The 15,505-nt window shown below is 34.1% G+C and overlaps 1 protein-coding gene across 1 annotated transcript; it reads right to left on the reverse strand.

The window, feature by feature from the left end:
• Positions 1–11,723: 11,723 nt before the first annotated feature.
• On the reverse strand, positions 11,724–15,237 carry LOC140152097 (uncharacterized). The gene is made up of 2 exons (XM_072174394.1): positions 13,944–15,237; positions 11,724–11,728 (listed from the first exon to the last, which is right to left on the reverse strand). The coding sequence occupies exons 1-2, from the start codon at positions 15,235–15,237 to the stop codon at positions 11,724–11,726; spliced, it is 1,299 nt and encodes a 432-aa protein (XP_072030495.1).
• Positions 15,238–15,505: the final 268 nt, after the last annotated feature.

The following is a 15,505-nucleotide window of genomic DNA, read 5'->3' on the forward strand; positions in this document are numbered from 1 at the left end:
GATATACAGCCTGTCTCAAAAAAAATTGTGCAAGTGAAAAGCGACCTCTATGGCAATTAGAGAATACCGTTGTGACATAATGCTTACATCAACGTCACGGGCGTAGTCTTAGCTCTCAAATGCCGTTTTTTCTGTTCAATTTGCTTTTTCCAATTTCGAGATATGTTTAATTAACAACGAAAGGGTAAAATCACAATTGTGCCACTTTTACTAGGGAAGAGAGCTGTACATGTATATCTATGATAGCTGATGTTGATGCGTCTATTGCACTCCTCCTTTCGGGGCGCATGCATTAGACGCATCAACATCAGCACGCGTGCATTATTTTGTCTAATATCTCTCCCAACAAGTAATACGCGTTCATTAACTTATAACATGTATAAGTGCGCAATACTTGTTTGTCTTTATCATGTCTTAAGTGACTAAGAGAACAGCATTTACCATGATGGAATCATGATAAAATCATTGACATGCACATGTATTTAATTTTTACAGCAGAATGTGAAATATTTATTTATCTTTTAATCTCTTTTAAGTGGAAAAAGAGACTCATCATTCCTGCATCATGATAAAACAGTAAAAACAGTCAAAAAATTTTGCATTGTGTTATTGATGCATTCTTTTGATTTCACGAAGGAACTCTTGATAAACTTGATGCTATCACTGTTACATGTAAAGCACTCTTCCCTAGTAAAAGTGGCACAATTGTTATTTTACCCTTTCGTCTTTAACTAAACATATCTCGAGATTAAAACAAGCAAACTGAACAGAACAAACGGCATTTCAGAGCTAAGACTACGCCCGCGACGTTGATGTAAGCATTTTGTCACAGCGGTATTTTCTAATTGCCAGAGAGGGCGCTTTTCACTTGCACAATTTTTTTTGAGACAGGCTGTATGTAGCTAATTTCTCTAGGCAGCACACCACTAAATCCTTCCGCATTTGGTGTAACCCTTGATAGTCCCGGTAAACATAGGTCGGTAGTGCAAACAAGTGGGTGTCCCTTGGGAGCAAGATGAGTAGCCATGATTGTTTATTATATTTAAATTAAAAGATATGCAATTGGTAAATGTTCAGAATATCACAAAATGGTGCATCTTGAGGGCGCACACCACCAATAGCGCGTCCCATTGAAATACACGTGAAAACACGTCTCTTCTTTGCCCGATTTTAGACCTTTTCGGCAACAAATTGAACATAAATATACCACCAATCGATTGCAAATCGATGAAAATTTAATATATGTTTCAATGTACGGGTAGTCTTCCGATTAGATTTCATGATATGGGCGTTTAAACAGCACCATGACCATTTTCGACCCGTTTTTACCCTGAAAACCCGTTTCTGGTCATTTTCTCAATCCGATGGCCTACTTTTTTCCAAAATTGGATTATGCAACTTTTATGGGATCCAAGTTCGTTTATAGGTCTCAAACTTTTATTTAAGTTATAACATGCTTCTCTTTTTTTTTACAAGTCCACAGAAAGGCCCAAAATACCTCAAAAAAGATTTCGTTTTTACCGGAACTCATCCACATTACATCGTGCGCGGAGTGATTTAGAGGTGTGCGCCCTTATAATGCACATTTGTAAAGTCGTTTCTTTTCATTATAGATTTGCAAACTTTATTACATTTTGGATTAAATTGTCAAATTTTATTGCTCTAGGATAAATAGAAAAAAAAAAAAATACGTTTGAAGTTATGTGTCCAATGCAGAAAATATACAGTTTTTATGATTTTGACCATTCTAGCAGTCTTGGTCATTTTCTTCAAAAATGTTACTCGCATCAGCGTCTTTTGAATGGTATATTTGCATTTTATTTCTTTAAACGTAATAAAAGTAAGTTTAAACATTTTCTACACATTCATATTTTTATATTAAGCATCATTTTGCCCCCCGAAAAAAAACTGAAATTTGAGTCGTTTTAAGGACACGTGCTAAAATTTAATCACGATATTAAATTAATGAAAACTCTCAGAACGCCGAATTTGCTGACTTTTTCATCACTTTAATGAACTTTAACAATATTAATTAAGAAATTTAAATTACATTTTCACTATAAAACACTTTAAAATCTTTAAGTGGCTTGTAAAGTTTTAATTCAGATCGCAAAATCGGAATTTTACACATATCCGTCCTGTTTTTGACGTGATTCCTGTAAAAAGCCTACTTCGGGCCAATTAAGCCTATCATGCCTTATAATGCACATTTGTAAAGTCGTTTCTTTTCATTATAGATTTGCAAACTTTATTACATTTTGGATTAAATTGTCAAATTTTATTGCTCTAGGATAAATAGATTTGGAAAAAAATACGTTTGAAGTTATGTGTCCAATGCAGAAAATATACAGTTTTTATGATTTTGACCATTCTAGCAGTCTTGGTCATTTTCTTCAAAAATGTTACTCGCATCAGCGTCTTTTGAATGGTATATTTGCATTTTTATTTCTTTAAACGTAATAAAAGTAAGTTTAAACATTTTCTACACATTCATATTTTTATATTAAGCATCATTTTGCCCCCCGAAAAAAAAACTGAAATTTGAGTCGTTTTAAGGACACGTGCTAAAATTTAATCACGATATTAAATTAATGAAAACTCTCAGAACGCCGAATTTGCTGACTTTTTCATCACTATAATGAACTTTAACAATATTAATTAAGAAATTTAAATTACATTTTCACTATAAAACACTTTAAAATCTTTAAGTGGCTTGTAAAGTTTTAATTCAGATCGCAAAATCGGAATTTTACACATATCCGTCCTGTTTTTGACGTGATTCCTGTAAAAAGCCTACTTCGGGCCAATTAAGCCTATCATGCCTTATAAGGGCGCACACCACCAATAGCGCGTCCCATTGAAATACACGTGAAAACACGTCTCTTCTTTGCCCGATTTTAGACCTTTTCGGCAACAAATTGAACATAAATATACCACCAATCGATTGCAAATCGATGAAAATTTAATATATGTTTCAATGTACGGGTAGTCTTCCGATTAGATTTCATGATATGGGCGTTTAAACAGCACCATGACCATTTTCGACCCGTTTTTACCCTGAAAACCCGTTTCTGGTCATTTTCTCAATCCGATGGCCTACTTTTTTCCAAAATTGGATTATGCAACTTTTATGGGATCCAAGTTCGTTTATAGGTCTCAAACTTTTATTTAAGTTATAACATGCTTCTCTTTTTCCTTACAAGTCCACAGAAAGGCCCAAAATACCTCAAAAAAGATTTCGTTTTTACCGGAACTCATCCACATTACATCGTGCGCGGAGTGATTTAGAGGTGTGCGCCCTTATAATGCACATTTGTAAAGTCGTTTCTTTTCATTATAGATTTGCAAACTTTATTACATTTTGGATTAAATTGTCAAATTTTATTGCTCTAGGATAAATAGATTTGGAAAAAAATACGTTTGAAGTTATGTGTCCAATGCAGAAAATATACAGTTTTTATGATTTTGACCATTCTAGCAGTCTTGGTCATTTTCTTCAAAAATGTTACTCGCATCAGCGTCTTTTGAATGGTATATTTGCATTTTTATTTCTTTAAACGTAATAAAAGTAAGTTTAAACATTTTCTACACATTCATATTTTTATATTAAGCATCATTTTGCCCCCCGAAAAAAACTGAAATTTGAGTCGTTTTAAGGACACGTGCTAAAATTTAATCACGATATTAAATTAATGAAAACTCTCAGAACGCCGAATTTGCTGACTTTTTCATCACTTTAATGAACTTTAACAATATTAATTAAGAAATTTAAATTACATTTTCACTATAAAACACTTTAAAATCTTTAAGTGGCTTGTAAAGTTTTAATTCAGATCGCAAAATCGGAATTTTACACATATCCGTCCTGTTTTTGACGTGATTCCTGTAAAAAGCCTACTTCGGGCCAATTAAGCCTATCATGCCTTATAATGCACATTTGTAAAGTCGTTTCTTTTCATTATAGATTTGCAAACTTTATTACATTTTGGATTAAATTGTCAAATTTTATTGCTCTAGGATAAATAGATTTGGAAAAAAAATACGTTTGAAGTTATGTGTCCAATGCAGAAAATATACAGTTTTTATGATTTTGACCATTCTAGCAGTCTTGGTCATTTTCTTCAAAATGTTACTCGCATCAGCGTCTTTTGAATGGTATATTTGCATTTTTATTTCTTTAAACGTAATAAAAGTAAGTTTAAACATTTTCTACACATTCATATTTTTATATTAAGCATCATTTTGCCCCCGAAAAAAAAAACTGAAATTTGAGTCGTTTTAAGGACACGTGCTAAATTTAATCACGATATTAAATTAATGAAAACTCTCAGAACGCCGAATTTGCTGACTTTTTCATCACTTTAATGAACTTTAACAATATTAATTAAGAAATTTAAATTACATTTTCACTATAAAACACTTTAAAATCTTTAAGTGGCTTGTAAAGTTTTAATTCAGATCGCAAAATCGGAATAATTTTACACATATCCGTCCTGTTTTTGACGTGATTCCTGTAAAAAGCCTACTTCGGGCCAATTAAGCCTATCATGCCTTATAAGGGCGCACACCACCAATAGCGCGTCCCATTGAAATACACGTGAAAACACGTCTCTTCTTTGCCCGATTTTAGACCTTTTCGGCAACAAATTGAACATAAATATACCACCAATCGATTGCAAATCGATGAAAATTTAATATATGTTTCAATGTACGGGTAGTCTTCCGATTAGATTTCATGATATGGGCGTTTAAACAGCACCATGACCATTTTCGACCCGTTTTTACCCTGAAAACCCGTTTCTGGTCATTTTCTCAATCCGATGGCCTACTTTTTTCCAAAATTGGATTATGCAACTTTTATGGGATCCAAGTTCGTTTATAGGTCTCAAACTTTTATTTAAGTTATAACATGCTTCTCTTTTTCCTTACAAGTCCACAGAAAGGCCCAAAATACCTCAAAAAAGATTTTTCACCGGAACTCATCCACATTACATCGTGCGCGGAGTGATTTAGAGGTGTGCGCCCTTATAATGCACATTTGTAAAGTCGTTTCTTTTCATTATAGATTTGCAAACTTTATTACATTTTGGATTAAATTGTCAAATTTTATTGCTCTAGGATAAATAGATTTGGAAAAAAATACGTTTGAAGTTATGTGTCCAATGCAGAAAATATACAGTTTTTATGATTTTGACCATTCTAGCAGTCTTGGTCATTTTCTTCAAAATGTTACTCGCATCAGCGTCTTTTGAATGGTATATTTGCATTTTTATTTCTTTAAACGTAATAAAAGTAAGTTTAAACATTTTCTACACATTCATATTTTTATATTAAGCATCATTTTGAAAAAAAAAAAAAAAAACTGAAATTTGAGTCGTTTTAAGGACACGTGCTAAAATTTAATCACGATATTAAATTAATGAAAACTCTCAGAACGCCGAATTTGCTGACTTTTTCATCACTTTAATGAACTTTAACAATATTAATTAAGAAATTTAAATTACATTTTCACTATAAAACACTTTAAAATCTTTAAGTGGCTTGTAAAGTTTTAATTCAGATCGCAAAATCGGAATTTTACACATATCCGTCCTGTTTTTGACGTGATTCCTGTAAAAAGCCTACTTCGGGCCAATTAAGCCTATCATGCCTTATAATGCACATTTGTAAAGTCGTTTCTTTTCATTATAGATTTGCAAACTTTATTACATTTTGGATTAAATTGTCAAATTTTATTGCTCTAGGATAAATAGATTTGGAAAAAAATACGTTTGAAGTTATGTGTCCAATGCAGAAAATATACAGTTTTTATGATTTTGACCATTCTAGCAGTCTTGGTCATTTTCTTCAAAATGTTACTCGCATCAGCGTCTTTTGAATGGTATATTTGCATTTTTATTTCTTTAAACGTAATAAAAGTAAGTTTAAACATTTTCTACACATTCATATTTTTATTTTAAGCACCATTTTGCCCCCCCCCCCCAAAAAAAAACTGAAATTTGAGTCGTTTTAAGGACACGTGCTAAAATTTAATCACGATATTAAATTAATGAAAACTCTCAGAACGCCGAATTTGCTGACTTTTTCATCACTTTAATGAACTTTAACAATATTAATTAAGAAATTTAAATTACATTTTCACTATAAAACACTTTAAAATCTTTAAGTGGCTTGTAAAGTTTTAATTCAGATCGCAAAATCGGAATTTTACACATATCCGTCCTGTTTTTGACGTGATTCCTGTAAAAAGCCTACTTCGGGCCAATTAAGCCTATCATGCCTTATAATGCACATTTGTAAAGTCGTTTCTTTTCATTATAGATTTGCAAACTTTATTACATTTTGGATTAAATTGTCAAATTTTATTGCTCTAGGATAAATAGAAAAAAAAAAAATACGTTTGAAGTTATGTGTCCAATGCAGAAAATATACAGTTTTTATGATTTTGACCATTCTAGCAGTCTTGGTCATTTTCTTCAAAATGTTACTCGCATCAGCGTCTTTTGAATGGTATATTTGCATTTTTATTTCTTTAAACGTAATAAAAGTAAGTTTAAACATTTTCTACACATTCATATTTTTATATTAAGCATCATTTTGCCCCCCCCCCCGAAAAAAACTGAAATTTGAGTCGTTTTAAGGACACGTGCTAAAATTTAATCACGATATTAAATTAATGAAAACTCTCAGAACGCCGAATTTGCTGACTTTTTCATCACTTTAATGAACTTTAACAATATTAATTAAGAAATTTAAATTACATTTTCACTATAAAACACTTTAAAATCTTTAAGTGGCTTGTAAAGTTTTAATTCAGATCGCAAAATCGGAATTTTACACATATCCGTCCTGTTTTTGACGTGATTCCTGTAAAAAGCCTACTTCGGGCCAATTAAGCCTATCATGCCTTATAAGGGCGCACACCACCAATAGCGCGTCCCATTGAAATACACGTGAAAACACGTCTCTTCTTTGCCCGATTTTAGACCTTTTCGGCAACAAATTGAACATAAATATACCACCAATCGATTGCAAATCGATGAAAATTTAATATATGTTTCAATGTACGGGTAGTCTTCCGATTAGATTTCATGATATGGGCGTTTAAACAGCACCATGACCATTTTCGACCCGTTTTTACCCTGAAAACCCGTTTCTGGTCATTTTCTCAATCCGATGGCCTACTTTTTTCCAAAATTGGATTATGCAACTTTTATGGGATCCAAGTTCGTTTATAGGTCTCAAACTTTTATTTAAGTTATAACATGCTTCTCTTTTTCCTTACAAGTCCACAGAAAGGCCCAAAATACCTCAAAAAAGATTTCGTTTTTACCGGAACTCATCCACATTACATCGTGCGCGGAGTGATTTAGAGGTGTGCGCCCTTATAATGCACATTTGTAAAGTCGTTTCTTTTCATTATAGATTTGCAAACTTTATTACATTTTGGATTAAATTGTCAAATTTTATTGCTCTAGGATAAATAGATCTGGCAAAAAATACGTTTGAAGTTATGTGTCCAATGCAGAAAATATACAGTTTTTATGATTTTGACCATTCTAGCAGTCTTGGTCATTTTCTTCAAAATGTTACTCGCATCAGCGTCTTTTGAATGGTATATTTGCATTTTTATTTCTTTAAACGTAATAAAAGTAAGTTTAAACATTTTCTACACATTCATATTTTTATATTAAGCATCATTTTGCCCCCCCCCCCCCGAAAAAAACTGAAATTTGAGTCGTTTTAAGGACACGTGCTAAAATTTAATCACGATATTAAATTAATGAAAACTCTCAGAACGCCGAATTTGCTGACTTTTTCATCACTTTAATGAACTTTAACAATATTAATTAAGAAATTTAAATTACATTTTCACTATAAAACACTTTAAAATCTTTAAGTGGCTTGTAAAGTTTTAATTCAGATCGCAAAATCGGAATTTTACACATATCCGTCCTGTTTTTGACGTGATTCCTGTAAAAAGCCTACTTCGGGCCAATTAAGCCTATCATGCCTTATAATGCACATTTGTAAAGTCGTTTCTTTTCATTATAGATTTGCAAACTTTATTACATTTTGGATTAAATTGTCAAATTTTATTGCTCTAGGATAAATAGATTTAGAAAAAAATACGTTTGAAGTTATGTGTCCAATGCAGAAAATATACAGTTTTTATGATTTTGACCATTCTAGCAGTCTTGGTCATTTTCTTCAAAAATGTTACTCGCATCAGCGTCTTTTGAATGGTATATTTGCATTTTTATTTCTTTAAACGTAATAAAAGTAAGTTTAAACATTTTCTACACATTCATATTTTTATATTAAGCATCATTTTGCCCCCCGAAAAAACTGAAATTTGAGTCGTTTTAAGGACACGTGCTAAAATTTAATCACGATATTAAATTAATGAAAACTCTCAGAACGCCGAATTTGCTGACTTTTTCATCACTTTAATGAACTTTAACAATATTAATTAAGAAATTTAAATTACATTTTCACTATAAAACACTTTAAAATCTTTAAGTGGCTTGTAAAGTTTTAATTCAGATCGCAAAATCGGAATTTTACACATATCCGTCCTGTTTTTGACGTGATTCCTGTAAAAAGCCTACTTCGGGCCAATTAAGCCTATCATGCCTTATAATGCACATTTGTAAAGTCGTTTCTTTTCATTATAGATTTGCAAACTTTATTACATTTTGGATTAAATTGTCAAATTTTATTGCTCTAGGATAAATAGATTTGGAAAAAAATACGTTTGAAGTTATGTGTCCAATGCAGAAAATATACAGTTTTTATGATTTTGACCATTCTAGCAGTCTTGGTCATTTTCTTCAAAATGTTACTCGCATCAGCGTCTTTTGAATGGTATATTTGCATTTTATTTCTTTAAACGTAATAAAAGTAAGTTTAAACATTTTCTACACATTCATATTTTTATATTAAGCATCATTTTGCCCCCCCCCGAAAAAAACTGAAATTTGAGTCGTTTTAAGGACACGTGCTAAAATTTAATCACGATATTAAATTAATGAAAACTCTCAGAACGCCGAATTTGCTGACTTTTTCATCACTTTAATGAACTTTAACAATATTAATTAAGAAATTTAAATTACATTTTCACTATAAAACACTTTAAAATCTTTAAGTGGCTTGTAAAGTTTTAATTCAGATCGCAAAATCGGAATTTTACACATATCCGTCCTGTTTTTGACGTGATTCCTGTAAAAAGCCTACTTCGGGCCAATTAAGCCTATCATGCCTTATAAGGGCGCACACCACCAATAGCGCGTCCCATTGAAATACACGTGAAAACACGTCTCTTCTTTGCCCGATTTTAGACCTTTTCGGCAACAAATTGAACATAAATATACCACCAATCGATTGCAAATCGATGAAAATTTAATATATGTTTCAATGTACGGGTAGTCTTCCGATTAGATTTCATGATATGGGCGTTTAAACAGCACCATGACCATTTTCGACCCGTTTTTACCCTGAAAACCCGTTTCTGGTCATTTTCTCAATCCGATGGCCTACTTTTTTCCAAAATTGGATTATGCAACTTTTATGGGATCCAAGTTCGTTTATAGGTCTCAAACTTTTATTTAAGTTATAACATGCTTCTCTTTTTCCTTACAAGTCCACAGAAAGGCCCAAAATACCTCAAAAAAGATTTCGTTTTTACCGGAACTCATCCACATTACATCGTGCGCGGAGTGATTTAGAGGTGTGCGCCCTTGATCTGGTCAAAAAGTTTGGCTCCCAAAACTAATCCGCGTACGGACATGGTAAGGAGGCATTCGTGCAAGCTGAAAATAAGGGTGGCGCTGTTCAAGTCCCCGTAGCTTAAAAGTTAGTCTCAACTTGTGTCAAAAAACCCATTTTAAATTAAATTTTAATCTTTATTTAAGACATTGGTGTAAAAAAAAAATATGAAAAATGGTTTTACATGGGGTAGAAAAACAAACTTACTTTCATGTATATTTACACGTATTTCAATGGGAGTTTATTTAGTGGTGTGCGCCCTTCGAAGACTCATTTTTTTAGGCTATGGGCATGATTGATACCTGATTTTAAGTGCCAAAAAGTTGAGATTTTTGCCTGAAACTTTTCTATTTGCAAAGAAAAATGTCTGTTTTCTGTTACCGTCTACAAATACGCGATTTCATTCTTAAACGCACACGAAATTGTCTTCAAAACACAAGTTCCCATCGAATTGACAATTTAAGACCGTGCTATAGAAATGAGCTATTTTGGCCTTAACATCATAGGAGTGGTCACTTCTGATTATCCCGGCGCAGAAAAAGTGAAACATCTTTGAAATTATTTTGATGCAAAATGTAATTATACGAAGAAAACTCGTATATTAACGTTTTTAAAATAATCACTGACCATTTAATTGGGTCGCAATAGACTTTGAAAGTCAATGCATGCTTTTTTCGTAATACACGGCCCAAAATGCCGGTATTTTTAAGATATTATCAAATATTCAATTCCCAAGAGAGAAATATATCAAACAATTTGAATGATGGGTTTTCTTAATTTTAGATGTTGCCACAATAATACACACAACTTGGAAAATGAACATTTTAAAGTGCCAAAATGACGTTCCATCTACCCATACCCCCAAACTTTAGAACATAGGCCTTTGGCATATCCGTATATACTGCATGATAAAGAGTGGGGGGCGGAATGCTCACATACTGTTTGTCCACCTTGTCATATTTATGATTGTGAATATTATTGAAAGAAATCAATCACTTTTCTGATATCAATGGGAATATAAATACAGTTTAACATGGCCTACTATGTTGCTCTGGCCCTAGAATTCTCAAAAGGGCAAAAAGTAGCACATTTTTACTAGGTGCGAACTTGTTTGAAGCGCTGTTTTATAACTTTGGAGCGACTAGCAATAAAAAAGAAATGACACTTTTTAAGATGTTTAACACTGATTCCAAAAATAAGGAAAAACTAAAATATTTTGTTCTTAGAAGGCAGCACACCACTAAATCCTTCCGCATTTGGTGTAACCCTTGATAGTCCCGGTAAACATAGGTCGGTAGTGCAAACAAGTGGGTGTCCCTTGGGAGCAAGATGAGTAGCCATGATTGTTTATTATATTTAAATTAAAAGATATGCAATTGGTAAATGTTCAGAATATCACAAAATGGTGCATCTTGATCTGGTCAAAAGTTTGGCTCCCAAAACTAATCCGCGTACGGACATGGTAAGGAGGCATTCGTGCAAGCTGAAAATAAGGGTGGCGCTGTTCAAGTCCCCGTAGCTTAAAAGTTAGTCTCAACTTGTGTCAAAAACCCATTTTAAATTAAATTTTAATCTTTATTTAAGACATTGGTGTTACCAAAATATGAAAAATGGTTTTACATGGGGTAGAAAAACAAACTTACTTTCATGTATATTTACACGTATTTCAATGGGAGTTTATTTAGTGGTGTGCGCCCTCTACTTAAAACCAGTAGCGTAGCCAGGATTTGGTGTGAGGGGGCAAATTCAATTTTTTTCGTCCCCATTTTTCAATTTTCCCCATTTTTAGTCATTTTAAGGGATCGGATAGCAACGTTTGCACAGTATTTCTTGTGGGACATGAGAGCACATTAAACCGATAAATCGACAGTACTTGGAAGAGAAAAATCGGCAAAAATAAAGTATCTCTAAACTGCTCCTTTTTATTCATAAATTAAAGGCAGTCCTTCTAAGTTTCATTCTGGAAAATACGACGATCAAATCTTGTGAAATTTATTTTTACATCAATTTCAATAATGCCCATGTGTTTTCAATGGGCTCTGTTCAATGGGTAACTTACGTTACTAAGGGAAACATACGCCACCATTAGATTGAAAGGAGTAATGCAAGCTCTTTTGCGGACAATGCAAAAACTAATTGTTTTGACATAAAACAATGCAATGTCGTCTTTTAGATCAAAAAGAAACTTTTATTAAGGGAATTGATTGCCTCAAAAAGAGTTGAAAAAGAATTGAAAATTTAGATGAAACTTACAATTAGGATACTTTTCATTTTCTGTATTTTTCTTTCCTAAGTAGTACTTATAATGCATGGTAGCGTTATAAGAAAACAATACACAGGTGAAGTTTTATTATATAGGGTGTTAAAATTTATGGTAACGTATGTTTCTGTCACGTAGGTTATATTTTTACTTCAAAATGCCCCATGCTCGACAAGTATGTTGGAAATGCGTTAATGAGATAATATTAATAAAGTTTATGAAGTGGACCTTGGTCTATAATTTGCTCAACAGTTTATAGTCACTTTTTTTTGTTTTAACCCTGCACTTTATGGTAGTGTATGTTACATTTCTTAAAAAATACAGTCTGAATTTTCGAATTTCCCAGGACTTCTTTCTCAAATACATAAATCATGTGGACCTGAAAACATTACTATCATATAGCTTGATAAACGGTATATTTAAGGACACTTTGGTTCCATTTCAGTGTTTGCAACGACTAAAGTACGTGTAAACATATCGGGGTAACGTAAGTTTCACGAAACCTTACGACATATTTTGATGGTATTTCTAATCCCATGGCACTTAAATGTTCGCTGCTTTGTATCAGTATAGATTGTTACTTCAAATACGAGCCATGTTCCAACTAAATGCACGTTTGGTTAAGAATGAGCAACATTAAATATCAAAAATATTTCACATGCGACACAGTGTTTTGACCATAAATCCCTCAAACAAACTACCGTGGTTTATAAAAGGAATTAATGCAAGATTAAAAAACATTACCATTTTTCTGAGTATAGTCTGGTTGTTTGATTATACAAAATAAATTAACAGTGGAAGTTATTGCATTCGTGAAAATTATAATTCAATGAGTGCGACACGATTTTTTCCAAGTACTGCCGATTTATCGGTTTTGACTTATCAGGCACATCGAATTATTAATTATCAATATTAAGTAATTTTGATCTTTTGAAATTGGCGATATAAAACACATTTTATGGCAAATTATTAAAATTGATATTTTTTCTATTTTTTTATTTTTTTATTTTACAAATTCGGCTAAAATACAGCAAAAAGCAAAGTAAAATTTCACAATACATACATAAGAAAACAAAAGTAAACATTTGTAGACCCAATGGGCTAGCCAGGAAGAGTCAGAAGCATCAAGACACTGTCACCAAGAGGTGTGACTCCTCCAACCCATTGTGGCAATCACATATAAGATAAATACTATTGCACTATTTAAACAGAATATGTGTACATCCGCATCGCAAGGATGCACCCATCAGTCATAACACGCGCCTCCCCCACATACCAGTCAGGAACAAACACCAGACCCATGTCGCGCGCAGGCCACTCCAAACCATCCCCAAGTCACATGGCCCAGGAATACAGAGAACATTCCCAAACTATCCAAAGCGAACCGCACCCGGGACGAGTTCGGCATCTACCCCCAGCCAACACATGAGAAGAGACACATGCATCAGCCGACAAACCATGATGCAGTCATGTCTACAGTAGAATTCACCACGACCTTTGCAGGACTTAAACCCCATTAAAAGCTCATATATAAAATTTCATGTAAACAAATCCAATTGATTATTTGGTAAAATGATGTTAAACATACCTAACAATGACGTTTCGTGCTACATCGTAGCACTTTCTCAAATCGACTGACCAATTCTCCCAGTCCTCCTCGTCTGCTTCCTGTCGGCGCGGGACGTTGGTGGCGCTGTTTTAGGTGGTTTTAGGAGTTGGTCATAGATGTGCGGCAGGAAGTGATTTCCTTCATCCCGGTTGAGTGTGTTGGGCCCCCTTTTCCGTATCCAAATCGCTTCTTTTATGTGTCTTTTATTTCTGTTTTGCTCTCTGTCCTTTATGCTCGCGTCATCCCAATTGATCACATGATTATCCTCCGCTACATGGTCAGTAATAGCGGATTTGTTGACCTCACCGGTGACCGAGGCCTTCCTCTGAGCTCTGGTATAAGCCTTAGTTGAGGCTTTTTCCGCTTCGGTTTTGTGTTCTTTAAGCCGCGTACCTAGAACTCTAGAGGTTTCACCTATATAGGTTTTTTCACAGTTGCGGCAGGGGATCTCGTAAACGCATTCGGCGGTTTGTAAGGAATCGCGTTTGTCCTTTGGGTGGACCAGAATGTTTCTTAATGTCTGGTGTGGCTTAAATGATGTCTGATCCGTGTGTGTCTTTTTACGGTATACTAACAGTTTAATGGAGCCATCAGGTTTCTTGACAATGAGGGTGTTAAGGAAAGCGATTTGTTGGTTTTCTTCTTTTTCATACGTGAATTTGATGTTACCGGTTTTGTCTATCTGATTGATATGTGAAGTGAGCTGTTTCGCTGATCCTTTCTTAACAATTTCTAACACATCGTCCACATATCTTTTCCAAAGTCTAGGTTGACAGTTGACTGGGGCTGTGGCAATGGCTTCTTTTTCGAGCCACTCCATGTAGAGATTAGCAACTATTGGACTAACCGGGGAGCCCATCGCGGTACCAAATTTTTGTTGATACACTTGGCCGTGAAAGGAGAAGTATGTGGTAGTGAGAGCAAAAGCTAAAATCTCCATGACGTCGTCTACAGTTAATTTGGTTCTCTCATTCAGCGAGGCATCTTCAGTTAACCGGTGCCTGATAATCTCAAGGGATTCGCTAATGGGGGTGTTAGTGAACAGAGACACTACGTCGTGAGATATGAATTCCTCGCCCTCATCAATCATAATTTCAACTAAGTCCTCGGCGAGATCTTTGGAGTTAATGACATGGTGCTGCGACTGGCCTACTAAAGGACCTAGAATTCTGGCAAGCTCTTTGGATGTCTCGTACATAATCGAGCCGCAGTAGTCCACTATAGGTCTCAAAGGGGTGCCGGCTTTATGTATTTTTGGCGTGCAGTACATTCTAGGGGTATTTTCAACAGTGGGGTAGAGTTTCCAATACTCTTTGACAGTGATCTTTTCTTCTTTCTTGAACCTAGTGAGTAAGCTTACAAGCTTTTTCTTGTATCGCGCGGTTGGATCGCTCTTGAGTTTCTCTTTGGTTTTGTCATCATTTAACATGATGTTTACTTTTTCCTCATAGTCCTCCTTATCCAACACTACTGTTGATTTACCTTTGTCAGCTGGTAGGATCAGAATTGTATCCTCCTTTCTAAGGTCTTTTAAAGCGATTTTCTCATCTTTACTTAGATTAGACTTGGTGTTATTAGTGGATTTCAACACCCCTACCATTTCTTGTTTACGGATCCCATTAAAAGCTATTAAACCAAGATAACACTTATTGAAAACAGCTCAACTGATTAAATCAGATCTTCTCTGGTTGTGCACATGTGTCTGTTTTACATGTGCGGTATCGCAATGATCTGGTATTATAGTTTCAGTTTGGTAACCGATTATAAAGGAAACGCAAGGAAACAATGGTATGTGGACCTTTGTTCACGAAATGAGACAATGGTCTGCTTTTTGTTAACCAGCATTCTTGAAAATGAGCAACATAATG

Source organism: Amphiura filiformis, chromosome 5 (assembly GCF_039555335.1).
Source record: "Amphiura filiformis chromosome 5, Afil_fr2py, whole genome shotgun sequence".
Lineage (NCBI taxonomy): Eukaryota > Metazoa > Echinodermata > Ophiuroidea > Amphilepidida > Amphiuridae > Amphiura > Amphiura filiformis.

Coding starts and splice junctions, on each gene's coding strand:
- LOC140152097 (XM_072174394.1), bottom strand. CDS start 15,237: ATGGTAGGGGTGTTGAAATCCACTAATAACACCAAGTCTAATCTAAGT.